The sequence below is a fragment of the Zea mays genome, chromosome 10 (assembly GCF_902167145.1).
Source record: "Zea mays cultivar B73 chromosome 10, Zm-B73-REFERENCE-NAM-5.0, whole genome shotgun sequence".
NCBI classification, from domain to species: Eukaryota; Viridiplantae; Streptophyta; class Magnoliopsida; order Poales; family Poaceae; genus Zea; species Zea mays.
Window position 1 is genome coordinate 50,587,400 of NC_050105.1, and position 13,791 is coordinate 50,601,190.

The following is a 13,791-nucleotide window of genomic DNA, read 5'->3' on the forward strand; positions in this document are numbered from 1 at the left end:
GGTGCTTAGCCCTCGCGTGGCCTACCCTTTGCGTAAGGGCACCAACGAGGATTAGTGAGGACCTTGCGTGGTTCTGGATACCTCGATAAAAATATCGGCGTCCATAGGAGTTTGCATCTGTAGCCTTTGCTATTTATCTTCCGCATTTACAACAAGTACTTAAGTCTCAATCTCTCCTTTCTAGTTAGAATATTTAGGATTGGAACTTAGGTTGCAAAACTCCTTTTACGGTAGAGATAGAAACACTTAGATAAAACATAGCTTGCACATTCTAGTTTGTTTATTTATATAGGTTTTGCTCTAGGATTTATTTGTGGCCTAGTTTAGAGATAGTTTTTATAAGTCCTAATTCAACCCCTCTTAGACACGTTTCCTAGATGATAGAAGGTTACATGAACTTTTTCTATTTTGTTACAAGGATTTAAATTAAAAGTGGTTTTTAAAGTTCACTCGTAAACAACCCCACACATACACAAACTAGGTTCGCTACTAATTTTTGGGAGATGCCACGAGGAAAAGAAAAAGCATATTAGCAAAATTTACACCACTGACTAGTAATATACATACTAAGAGTATCTCCAATAATTATGTAAAGTTATCTTCCTAAATTATAGATTTAAGTGAGTTGCTAAAATATTTTAAGCAGTAAAAATTATGCTCTAACAGTTCTCAATTTATTGGTTGCTAATTGTATTTGAAGTTGTCTACATCAATAAAACATAAGTGGTCTGCTTTGTATTTTTTTAATTATGCTGGCGGCAAAAATATGCATCAACTTTCCGTGACCATGAGAGGTCTTCCATGGAGGTCCTTGTGACGATGGCGTGGAGGCAACACATGAGATGATCTAGCGGTGTCTTGACACGAGAGGTTGTCTAGCAGTGACGACATCAAAATGTATGAACGGTGTAGATGGATTTATGGTTATGGGGATAGTAGGATAACACAAAATAATAGTTGAAGTATGCTTTTCATGATGGACTTAACGTCAACGTTGATTTCAAAAGTTCCAACAAGGTTGATAAATATATAGATGAACTTAAGTTTTCATAGATTTGGGGACTTGCTTCACTTAACCGTTGGAGAAGATTTTTTCTTAAAATTTTCTTAAATTTATATTTAAAGAAGAGTTTCGATGCTCTAGTAGAGTTTCGATGCCGCAAGCCTTCCGAAGCACGTACCATCTGTGGCTACACTAGAATTTTTGTATGGATTTTAAGTTACACCGCAAATCCATCATCACATGAATCCCCCACTGCCGTCTGGACAGGAATGCTCTCGTTGGAAAAAGGAAATCAATTTACTGCGTCAGTAAAGCCAGCCCAGAAATAAAGATTCCACCTACCCGATCTGGTACAACTGACAAACTTCTCATCAGTCAAAACTGTACTGAAGCGTTTCCTTCTAGATTGGCTCGGCGGGTTATCCATGGATTGCTCCATGTTCATCGTAATTCGTAAACCAGAACGGGATTTATCTGTGAAGTAAAACTCCATTAGTATCGGGGTCCATATGCACGAAAATTTACATCACAACCTTTTTAAGATACACTGATTTTACTGCCAGAAATAAGCAGTAAGGAGATCATCACAGAACGTCGACAGAATCTATTTTGAAGACACCACAAACACCAGGTACTACAGAAACCCTATAATCGGCGCATAAGTTAGCTGAAATTTACACTCTACCAGACTTCCAAGACAGGAGGGAGGCATGACAAAACTGCTGGATGACATCATGGTTCCTTGCAACACCTTCAATGCAATCACTTCCTGCCTGTTGCAATGCGCGGCTTTCCTTTGACCTCGGTTTCCTATTAAGAGGAGGTTCAGTGCCAGAAATAATACAACAAAGATTGCAGGGGTGAATCTCAGATTTGCATGAAAGCTGAAAACAGAACTCACCTGTGGACTGTGGAGATAGATGGATGTCTTTGCAGCTGCAGGGTTGTGATTTTCGGCCCCACGGCTCCAGTCATAGCAAACCTATTTTCCAGCAGTGATGGTTAAACATGGATAAAAGGATAGGTAGACGCTAGGATGGGCAGTTATCAAAATTCAAAAACTTGTTACAGCACTAACAACAAATAAAGAATAGTACATCTATGCTAAATTGCTAATATCCTAGTTTGTCTATGGACAAAATTTCTAAAATATGTTGAGGGGCTAACAGAACTTAATTCATAAAATATGCATCAAGACATATGCTATGTCTAGCTAGATACACCGTAAAAGCTATGTATCTAAAAAAAGCCAAAACGACTTACAATTTGGATGGAGTAATAGTTACCCATTTCTGAATTGGCCATGATGCGCTCTACTTGGAATACAACTTGGCATATTAACTGCTACATTATCTGTACTTTGATACCAAATTTGTGCAGCTTTTCCTAGTTCCCCACATAACCTTCTGACCTCACTACATGCTATTTGGAACACAACTTGCCAAATCAATTGCTACATGATCTTGTACGAATGCTACACTATAATTGGAAAGAAACTGAAATTATGACCAATTGACCACAGATCGCATATTAAACTAGAGCAATTATTCAAATAGGACTGAAACGAACTGAACTGATTTGCGCATATTTAATGTGTACCAACTGCCAAGTTGTCTCGATCAAAGGTAGGTAATATTAAAAGCCCGATTGATCCAAAAAGAATGGTGTCGGATGTGGAAAAAAAATCTTACTGATACAAGACATTCAGCCATCAGTTGTCCAGTAGACTTACCGCATAAGCAAATATGGAACCATCACTGTTGAAGGTACTGCAAGGAATGGGAAGGGGGCATCTACTAAAAGCCTGTACAGAAATAGTACGAAAATGGAATGAATGTATGTCATCTACAAAATAATGGAAGGTAATGTATACGAATTTCAGGATAAAAACAAGCAGTTCCAATGCACCGAGCAAAATAGGTAGACTACTAATCAAAGGATTCGTATACTTAAATGAAAATGTAACATGCTTTTACCAAGATAAAGAAAAATAAAATTGCCCATGAAACATACTAAAAACAGCTTGTCAAAACAAGCTCAGACAAATGGGTACGGAGGAACCCCACAGTGCTGCCAAAATATTTTCTTGCTCAGGATTGCAACATTATGCTCACAATCAGACCATGTGTTTCAATTTTCCACTGTACAAACAGAAAATATGGTGGGACAATAAAAGGTATTAACCAAAGTCACCAAGAAATCAAAAGTGAAACAAGGTCATGGGACTAAGGTTGTGGGTGGCTTCAAACACAGGTCAAAGAAGGATAATGTTATTTGAGATGCTAATTTAAGAGACTGGAAGACTAAGAACCAGAGTTGGGTAATCCAGATCCACGGATCAACTACAAATATTAATTCTTAAAGTTCACTAAAGACGTTCATGTAATAGAAGTATATATTGGAAGAAATGAGAGAAAAGGAAAAAAAACAACAACAACAACAACAACAACAACAACAACAAAGCCTTTTTTGTCCCAAGCACGTTGGGGTAGGCTAGAGATGAAACCCCGTATGAAAACCTCAGAGCTCAACCCCCAAAGAACAGAAAAGGGAAACAAAGGCAAAGGAGAACCGAAAACAACGAAACGGGGAAACACATAAAAGAGATAAAACCCACAAGGACCAGCAAGATCTAAAATGGACACAAGAAAAGGTCAAACGATTAAGGAGGAAAAGCGAAACTATCAATCAGGGTTCTGGCACGTGAATTGCACACTTCCACCCCTTCCTATCTGCGGCGAGCTCTTTGTCAATATTCCACTCCTTCAGGTCTCTCTTCACAGCCTCTGTCCACGTCAAAGTTGGTCGACCTCTACCTCTCTTCACATTTTCGGGACGCCTAATTATTCCGATATGCACTGGTGCCTCTTCAGGTCTTCGTTGGATATGTCCAAACCATCTCAAGCGATGTTGCATAAGCTTCTCCTCAATTGGCGCCACTCCTACTCTCTCTCGTATATCATCATTCCGGACTCGATCTCTCCTTGTGTGGCCACATATCCAGCGCAACATACGCATCTCTGCCACACTTAGTTGTTGGACATGTCGTCTTTTAGTGGGCCAACATTCTGCTCCATACAACATAGCCGGCCGGATTGCTGTCCTGTAGAATTTGCCTTTTAGTTTGCGTGGCACCCGGTGGTCGCATAAGACACCCGCAGCTTGTCGCCACTTCAACCATCCGGCTTTAATTCTATGACTGACATCCTCATCGATGTCTCCCTCCTTTTGAAGCATTGATCCTAAGTAACGAAAAGTGTCTTTCTTGGGTACCACTTGCCCATCAAGACTAACATCGCCATCCTCATACCCCATGGCACTGAAATCACACTTCATATACTCTGTTTTAGACCTACTAAGCCTAAAACCTTTTGCTTCCAGCGTCTGCCTCCACAATTCCAACTTTTGAGAAACACCACTCCTACTCTCCTCAATAAGTACCACATCATCGGCAAAAAGCATACACCACGGTAAAACTCCTTGTATGTCCCTTGTGACCTCATCTATCACCAAAGCGAAAAGATAAGGGCTCAAAGCCGACCCTTGATGTAGTCCTATGTTAATTGGAAAGTCATCGGTGTCTCCATCACTTGTTCGGACACTTGTCACAACATTAGTGTACATATCTTTAATAAGATTAATGTACTTTGTTGCTACTTTGTGTTTTTCCAAGGCCCACCACATTACACTCCTAGGTACTTTGTCATAAGCCTTCTCCAAGTCTATGAAGACCATATGCAGGTCTTTCTTTTGTTCTCTGAATCTCTCCATAAGTTGTCTTAGTAAGAAAATGGCCTCCATAGTTGATCTCCCGGGCATGAAACCAAACTGATTTTGGGTCACGCTCGTCATCTTTCGCAGGCGGTGTTCAATGACTCTCTCCCATAGCTTCATTGTATGGCTCATGAGCTTAATTCCACGGTAATTAGTACAACTTTGAACATCTCCTTTGTTCTTGAAGATTGGTACTAATGTACTCCGCCGCCACTCGTCGGGCATTCTGTTTGCCCGAAAGATGGTGTTGAAAAGCTTAGTCAGCCATACTATCGCTATGTCTCCAAGACATCTCCATACCTCGATAGGGATACCATCAGGGCCCATCGCCTTTCCTACCTTCATCCTTTTTAGCGCCTCCTTAACTTCATATTCTTGTATCCTTCGTACAAAACCCCTGTTGTTGTCATCGAATGGTTCGTCCAATTCTATTGTAGCACTCTCATTCCCTCCATTGAACAATTTGTTGAAGTACTCCTTCCATCTGTTCTTGATCTCTTCACTCTTCACTAATAGTTGGTTTGCTTCGTCCTTGATGCATTTGACTTGGTTGACATCCCTTGTCTTCCTTTCACGAATCTTGGCCATCCTATAGATATCCTTTTCTCCCTGCTTTGTGTCCAGCCGTTGATAAAGGTCGTCATAGGCTTGACCCCGGGCTCTACTAACCGCTCGCTTTGCAGACTTCTTCGCTATCCTGTACTTCTCTATGTTTTCTGCACACTTGTCATGATGTAAGCGTTTGTAGCAATCTTTCTTCTCCTTGATAGCCTTTTGGACATCTTCGTTCCACCACCAAGTGTCTTTAACTTCCCTTCTGTTCCCTTGACTCAACCCAAACTCTTCTGAAGCTATCTTTCGGATGCATGTCGCCATCTTCCTCCACATGATATTTGCGTCTTCCTCTCCTGCCCAAGGGCCCTCCTCGATAACTCTCTTCTTGAAAGTTTGGGCCACATCCCCTTTAAGCTTCCACCACTTTGTTCTAGTGACCTTGTTATGCTTATTTCGTTGTAAACGAATCTTAAAACGGAAGTCAGCAACGACAAGCCTATGTTGGGTTACCACACACTCTCCAGGTATAACCTTGCAATCTAAGCAGGCATGCCTGTCCTCTTTTCTCAAGAGGACGAAATCAATCTGGCTAGTGTGTTGGCCACTACTGAAGGTCACCAGGTGGGATTGCCTCTTCTTAAAGAAAGTGTTTGCTATAAACATGTCATAGGCTAGGGCAAAGTTCAGGATTTCCTCTCCTTCTTGATTCCTAGTCCCAAAGCCGAAGCCTCCATGTACACCCTCGAAACTGGTGCTAGATGTACCCACATGGCCATTGAGATCTCCTCCTATGAAGAGCTTCTCGCCAACTGGCACACTACTAACCATGTCCTCCAGGCCTTCCCAGAACTCTCTCTTTGAGTTCTCATTAAGGCCTACTTGAGGAGCATACGCGCTGATAACATTGAGAACCAAGTCTCCAATGACCAGCTTGACTAGGATGATTCTATCTCCTACCCTCTTAACATCTACTACCCCATCTTTGAGGCTCTTGTCGATCAAGACGCCTACTCCATTCTTGTTTGTTGCAGTCCCCGTGTACCACAACTTGAAACCTGTACCTTCCACTTCCTTCGCCTTCTGTCCCTTCCACTTGGTCTCTTGAACGCATAAAATATTTACCCGTCTCCTCACCGCAACGTCAACTATTTCTCGTAACTTACCTGTTAAGGAACCTACGTTCCAACTGCCTACACGGACCCTAGTTGGCTCGACTAGCTTCCTTACCCTTCGCACCCGCCGAGGAAGATGCAAAGACCCTTGCTCATTTTTCACTACACCCGGGCGCCGATGTAGCGCGCCACTAAGGATGCGACGACCCGATCCTTGCTCACTTATCACCGGCTCCAGATCAAGAGACAGCGCGTCACTTGAGGGGTGACGACCCGGCCCTTGCTCATTTAACACCATACCCGGGTTCCGATATGGCGCGTCGCTAAGAGGGTTACGCCCCAACGGTTTTCTTTGTGGTTTCATCTCCATAAGATTTAAGAGGAAAAAAATGAATTCCAGTATTCCACCTTCCCTCTGCTCTCCTCTCGTCTCCCACAATCCCTTGACAACTCTCTCAAGATTCATGAACATGATAATGGCCCTACCTCAAGTCTAGCCCCCCTTCATTATCCATCTCAAGCAAGACAGCAGCATAGATGGAAACAATGAAAAAGTATCAGTTGAGGATAGTTTCTGTCAGCCCATTGATTCATGAGCCATCCGGGGGTGGCATCCCAGCTGCAAACTAATATCATATGACCTTGCAAAGATGTGTGATGTGAGGTGGATCACATGATCAACCAACAACCCCAGTTACTAAAGTACAAATATGCCACAAAAAACCAGTAAACAACACAAAATCAAGGATAATCGATGCAACAGAAATCAACAGCTACCAACACAAGTGAAAATCAACAAAAAGCCATGGAAATTGGTCTACCTTTAGCCTCTGCTTGCTATCCTTATCCCAGAAGTTGAAAGCACCGTCAGATCCAGCAGTTGCAAATGTGTGATGGACCTGCAGCAAGTTATGGAACATATATGAATTATGAAATTCCCAAGTTCAACATTAACCACTAGGATGCCAAGCTTAGAACCAACTGCTATTCCCAAACATGGAAACTCTCGTAAGTGGGCACTGCTTGTTTCAATGAAAGCACAGCCTACAAGTACAACCAACTCAAACAGGTATACCGCATCATTAACAAGCCATAAAAATCATATGGTCAACTTACTTAGCAAAAAAGACCAACACCAAATAATCAACACTACTCTTAGAGATATATGCAACTGATATGATATGGTAAAATTTCTTGATTAAACTGATACTCTTTGAAATTGTTTCAGTAGTCTGTATTAGTCTGTATGGACAATAATGAGTACTTGTGTCATTCATATGCCTACGATTGCAATGTTTGTAAATAGCTTCAAAATATTTTTGGCATGAATATGGACAAAGACCGCTCGCGTCGCCCCCGCGCGGGCGACCGAGCGGACACCTAACCCTAGCCGCCGCCACCCTCACCTCGCCTCCTCTTGCCGCGCCGCTGCCCGAGCGGGCTGCCGGCTGCTCGTGTGGCCCGCGGGGAAGGCGGCGGCGGGGCTCTCTCTTCTCTTCTCCGGCGGATTGGGGCGGGCACGGCTGCCTAGTCCTCCCGGAGCTCCTCATCGGCGTTGTCGGGCTGGCGGCGGAGGAGGCTAGGACCACCAGATCCGGTTTTCCCCCGGCTGGATCCGGTGGTCGTGCGACGAGAGTTGCGGGATGTGCGTGGGGGCGGCTGGACGCTGGGCGACGGCGGCGGCCGGCTCGGGCGGCACCGGCGGCGATCTGGCGCCGGGGATGCTTTGTCTTCGTGCTGTGGCTGCTGGTCGCTCCCGCAGGTGGCTGAGGTCCGTCGGCCTTGGCGGGCGTGCAGGACGCGATGGTGCACCTCTCTTGACGCTGGCAGGCTGTCGGGATGAGGGGCACGTGCGGTTCTTTGCGTCGGTGCCTTTTGGCCTTCTGGGGATGGTGGGGGTCTGCTGGCCTTCGCGGCCGGCACGGTGGCGGTTGTGGCTGCCGTGGTGACGGCGACGACGGCTGCGTCGACGGTGGCAGTGGCTAGGCGCCACTGTCTCTAGCCGTTCTGGGTTGTGGTGGCCTGCAGAGGTTGGAGCTGGGGGCGTGCTGCGTGCGAGTGACTGTTGAGATGGTGATGCTCTCAACGCGGTTTCAGTGACAGTGCGTGTGGCGCACACGGCAAGCTGTTCCTGGTTCCGTGTGCCCAGCCGAAGGGGATGTCAGCCGACGTAGCTGCGGCTGCTGCAGTAGCTGGCGCGTCGGTGCCCTCTGGAGGGGTTTACGTGGCCAGGGCGATGACGACGGCGGTGGCTGCATGCTTTGACCTGGGGTCCTGGCCTTTCGAGTGATGGAGGGCATCTTGGACGAAAGTCTCGGCGACGGTGACGCCCGAGGGCGCCACTTCCCCCTGTTGAGGACGTCGCATTAATGTGTCTTTCATGGGCGAAAGCCCAGTCCATCTTGGATATGTGACGGTGGCGTCCTGAACGTCACTCCCTTCCTGAAGGCGTCACGTTTGCGCTCGTCTCGGCCTCGACGTTGCCTTCGGTTGATGCTTTTGCTTCCCAGCGTCTGGATTGCGGGTGGAGGCGGGTTTTGCAACGTGAAGTCGAAGCTGTCACGTTAGGGGAAGTGGCTCGGCAACGATGACATGAGGCGAAGCCCCTTCCTCTGGTCTGGATTGTTTTGGAGGTCAGGCAAAAACCAAAGGTAGGTGTTGGATCATGATCGCTGGTGAAGAATCGGAGCTGCCTAAAGTGTGGGTGTGTTGAGGCCTGGCAACGATGGCGCACCACGGTCCTCTTTCTGTGTCAAGTTTAAGGTGTAGGCGTCGTCGTGTTCTTGTAGCCATGTGCGGCCCGTCTGGCGAAGTCGGAGCTGCTCGTACCTTGTGTTGAGCTCGGCAACGATGACTCTGGATGTGCTTTGTGTGTGGGGTTGCCGCTGCTTGTGTTGTTTGGGCTCCCTGTGTAGGTTTCGAACCCGGTTTTCCTTAAAACTGGGTTAATTCTAATCTTCTTAATGAAAAGGCAGAGCTCCTGCCATTACATTCAAAAAAAACAGTACAACATTGATTTTTAGCTCAAGATATTTTATGGACAACAAGATCGTGTGATTACACCATTCAACAAATTAATTGAGAATGAAGACAAGGTACTAAACCCCCACAAGTGTATACTGCATCAGTATGCTTCACAGCAACATGTGGTATGTTTTATTAATAATGAGTGGAGAGTGAAGAGCGAAGAGAGAAATCTTACAGGGTGGAAGTTGAGTGAATTGACAGAGAATATATCATTTCCTTCCCTGTGGCATTTGAATGTGAAGTTTTTGCTTTGCTGTGCGTCATCGATATGATGAACGCCAACTCTTCCTTCTATTGAACCAACCTTTAAATGAGAACAGTGGGTCAATCACATGAAAATCTAATTTGTTCTCAAAGTCATATGTAAATTGTAAAGTATTTAAAGAAAATATGCTATCAGGTACCAAACATTTAAGCCAAGATTCTAACACACAATAAAGGAAATATAAGGCACCAGGAGAAAAAATCAACCACTAGGCAGGTAAATAATTAGTAGACGTACAACCACTAAAAGAAAATTTGAAGCAATGATTTCATATTCAGATTGGTTCTAACAACCTAGATGCCTTCTAGTGGTCATGCTGCACACAACAAGAGTAAGCAATATGCACTTTCATAAAGGTTGTAAAAGGTGCTAGGCACTAAACCACTGCCTAGAGAGTATATTAAATTCGATTAACTTTATGTTTTCTTTTTTCTGCTAGGATATGCCTGATTGCATCCATAGACCCAGCAATAACATCTCCCTCTGCCCAGAAAACAGTAAGTGGTTCAAAACCCATTAAAAACCCTACAACCCACCTCCCAACACCGCACGCTCACACCTCTTCCCAGTTCCAAGCGCAACACGCTGACTCCACACCGTCAGCCGTAAGTTCTCATATTGACAGTCTCAGATGGTCCAAACCTCATGGTAGCCCAAACCAGGGAGGGCATGCATGGTGTGGTGCGGCACTTCACCAGCTGTGAGACGAGTTTGGGGCGCTCCTGCCACTCGCCCACGCTTGCGCAAGCCTGCCCCATTCCCGATTTTCCTCACTTTACCCACTAATCCATATTTAATTGAACGCCTATGGCTTAGGTGGTGTGGCAGGGCTCCGCCTCGTGCTTAAATGCACCTAGGCAAGCGCTTAATTGCTTTTTTTCAGACACTGTTTTCAACTTTTCATGTAACTATCTCATCTCATTAGAGAAAAAACACATCTGGCACGTAAATATGTGCAGAATGCCCATCTACATATAGAAGTGCCTTTAGATCTGTTTTAGAAATTAGAAAAGAAGTTTAGTGTTTTGCAGAAGTACAGTTCAGTCCTGATTTGGTTCTAATTTCTATGGATGCGTAAGACTACAAACAATAAGCAAGAGTGGACAGTGGATAAGTTTAGGTATAGTTTAATGGCCAACGAAGACTACAACATTGAATCCATACACCGGTGGTGAACTTCCTCCTTCGGTGAGCCATCCCAGCAACTCAGAATACAACAGCATGAGTAATAGTTATACTTGACTTAGCGGTCATAACTTTTGCACACATAGAAACATGCACTAATTTAAGGAATATGTTGTGTAGAAAAAGTTGGGAATGAAGAAATAAAGAACTTGCTGAAGACAGATCAAATGAGTTTATATCTGTGTTTGGTAAATACAAAATGATATGCCGCAAACTAGAAATAAATAATCTGTTTGTGAAGCACACTAAAAATAGGCTTATACAGAAGAAGCTAGGTTTAATGAATGTGGCAGTAAAGGACATTCCAAAATAAAGTATTACCAAAAACCCTTGTTGATCAGGGAATGCAGCAAGGCACCGTGTCTGGTATTTTAGTGGTGATTGGATTCGCTTGAACTCCGTCTAATAATTCAAACAGAAGCCATGAAATAAGCCATTTGGACAACAGAAGTCATCAATGTCTAACTCAAAATGAATCAACAAATGCATGCCCAGCTTAACAACACAATCACCTGAGGATTCTGCAAATTGAAGACAACAAGATGACGGTCAGCAGTTCCAACAATCATAAGGGGATAATTCACAGTAAGAGCATAGCAACGTTCAGGAAGTTGCTGAATATGCACAGGATTTGATTGCCTTGTATCCCAGTACCTATAAAGAGCATAGCAATTAGCATTAGAAAAGGTATATGAAAATTAACGGGATGAAGACAAAGCGTAAAAAAATTATATGGCATAGATACAGATAAAGTAAAATGAGCACACAGTCAGAGATCATAAATACACAATGTTTGCAAGATAATCTAATACACATTTAGAAATGCAATATGGCATAATGTTCCCTAAATCAATCTGAAACGCATGACGACAAGCGTATCTATTAAGTAATCACATTATGTAGACCTCGCATTAAAACTAGCTACTGAATTAATGATTACTTGTAAATATAGCAGCACTAGCAAGTAGCACAATCCATTTCTTTCTCAAATGCGCATGGAGCATAATCCATTGCAGCTGTAAACAGAACATGTGATAGGTCATAGAAAAATGTGGAGGTTTAGAGCGCACAAAGACTAGAATGGAAAGAAAAAACAGGACAGGGTGAATACATCTTTAGTGGTAGTTCACTTAGGCAATATTAATAGTATCATATCATGTCAATTGTCCAAGATTCCAAGACTACCATTCACAAACTTAGGCAACATAACATTCAACCAGTAACAGCATAAGAGTCTGAATTAGGGATATGTATTCAACTTCCAATTGAAAAAGGTCTAGTTAGAGAGCAGGAGACTGGACTTGCACACCTTAAAGTCTTATCCCAGCTTCCGGATACAAGAAGATTCATCTGAGGAATCCAGGCGACCTCCTTGACAGGGGCATCATGCATAGCAACCGTCTGAGGCTGCCCACCTGACAGAAGAGGCCACATTTTGACCTGCTTGTCACAGCCTCCAGAGAAGACAGTAGTTCCATCATCCTTCCAAGCCGAGCAGAGAACCTAAAAGGAAACAAATCAATGAGGATACCAGATACAAACTACATGGAAGACAATCTACCGCCCAATCAAATATATTAACATATCCCAGAAAACACTAAGATCATACCGGCTGATCATGAGAAATGGACGCCTTTGGCTGACTGTTACCACCAACAATCTCCCAGCACCTCACCTGGTAGACAAAATACAAAGCCAAAGCCAAACAATCCGGGTTCCATACATCACAGTTACAAAGGCCAACTGCAGATTACACAGCATAAGCAAAGCTACCTGGTTATCCCAGGAGGTTGCCACAAGCAGATTACTCTTGGGACTAAAGCTGAGGCTGGAGACAGAGTCACCTGGGTTCGGCAGTATCTGCATTTTTTTTCAAGGAAACATAGATGATTCGAGATGCTACAGTAGATGCATGCTCTTCAGTACTGCACCAAATTCACACAGCAAAGCACCTCGAATGACTTGTTCGGATTAGGGTTCGCGGTGAGGCCGGTTAGACTTGCCATCTCTCTCTATGCCTGGGGCAGATCCAGCATAGGACATGGATGTACAGCAGATAACAAAAGATCGAAATTAGTGGGGAGTATAATACATATCATGCAGAAGCGGACTGAACGACATGGGTGTGCGCTTGTACACCCAATAATGTTTACAGCAAAAATCGAAGCTACTAGGCATTTGTACATTTTTAACTAAATCAGATCCGAATATAAACAGCCAGATAGCTAAAGTTAGGGTTCGTGTGCTCGGTTTCGCATAGCAAGAACAGAAGACTGGAAGAGAGAGGGTGCGCATACCTGGTGGGTGCTCGTCGCGGGTGAAGGACGCGAAGAAAACTTGGCACCTGGTGTAGTCGAAGACGGCTTGGGCACTTGGTGTAAATGTAATCGTCGGCGTTGGCGGTCGCCAATAGCCCAGTTGCCGCACGAGAGAGAAAGAGCTCGCCGGGGGAACGGCAGAAGAGAAGGCAGGCCTGCATAGTTGCTGCAGCTACGCTTATCCAGAAAGCACAAGGCCCATAGGCCGGCAGGCGGTCCGCTAGTCCGGCCAGGACCAGCAAGGCCTGAGGTGAATCGTGCCTGGGCTACTTCTTCAGCCCGTAGCGCTGGCTTCACACGGCAATCAGGCCTTGCCCACTAATTCGAGTAGACAGTGGAAAATAAGGTACGCGAAAATGTACATCATACTGTTTGACACTACTGTTTGACAATGTTTACAGAAAGAATTTTGAAATGGAAGATGAGACAGGAGATCAGTTGGATATAGCCAGTAGAAAACGGGTGACGCTTAAGATGGAGTGAATTAGGAATTCTAAAACTTTTACTAACCTAGGCCACAAAATAAATCCATATAGCAAAACATATGCAAAT

General features: G+C 44.2%; 1 protein-coding gene across 1 annotated transcript; it reads right to left on the minus strand.

Annotated features, from left to right (window-relative positions):
- Positions 1-1,429: 1,429 nt before the first annotated feature.
- LOC100283675 (rae1-like protein) lies at positions 1,430-13,392 on the minus strand. The gene is made up of 12 exons (NM_001156576.2): positions 13,219-13,392; positions 12,874-12,939; positions 12,695-12,781; positions 12,531-12,596; positions 12,231-12,424; positions 11,434-11,575; positions 11,243-11,323; positions 9,647-9,775; positions 7,266-7,343; positions 2,736-2,807; positions 1,905-1,985; positions 1,430-1,813 (listed from the first exon to the last, which is right to left on the minus strand). The coding sequence occupies exons 2-12, from the start codon at positions 12,925-12,927 to the stop codon at positions 1,766-1,768; spliced, it is 1,032 nt and encodes a 343-aa protein (NP_001150048.1). The 5' UTR covers positions 12,928-12,939; positions 13,219-13,392; the 3' UTR covers positions 1,430-1,765.
- Between the last annotated feature and the right edge of the window lie 399 nt (positions 13,393-13,791).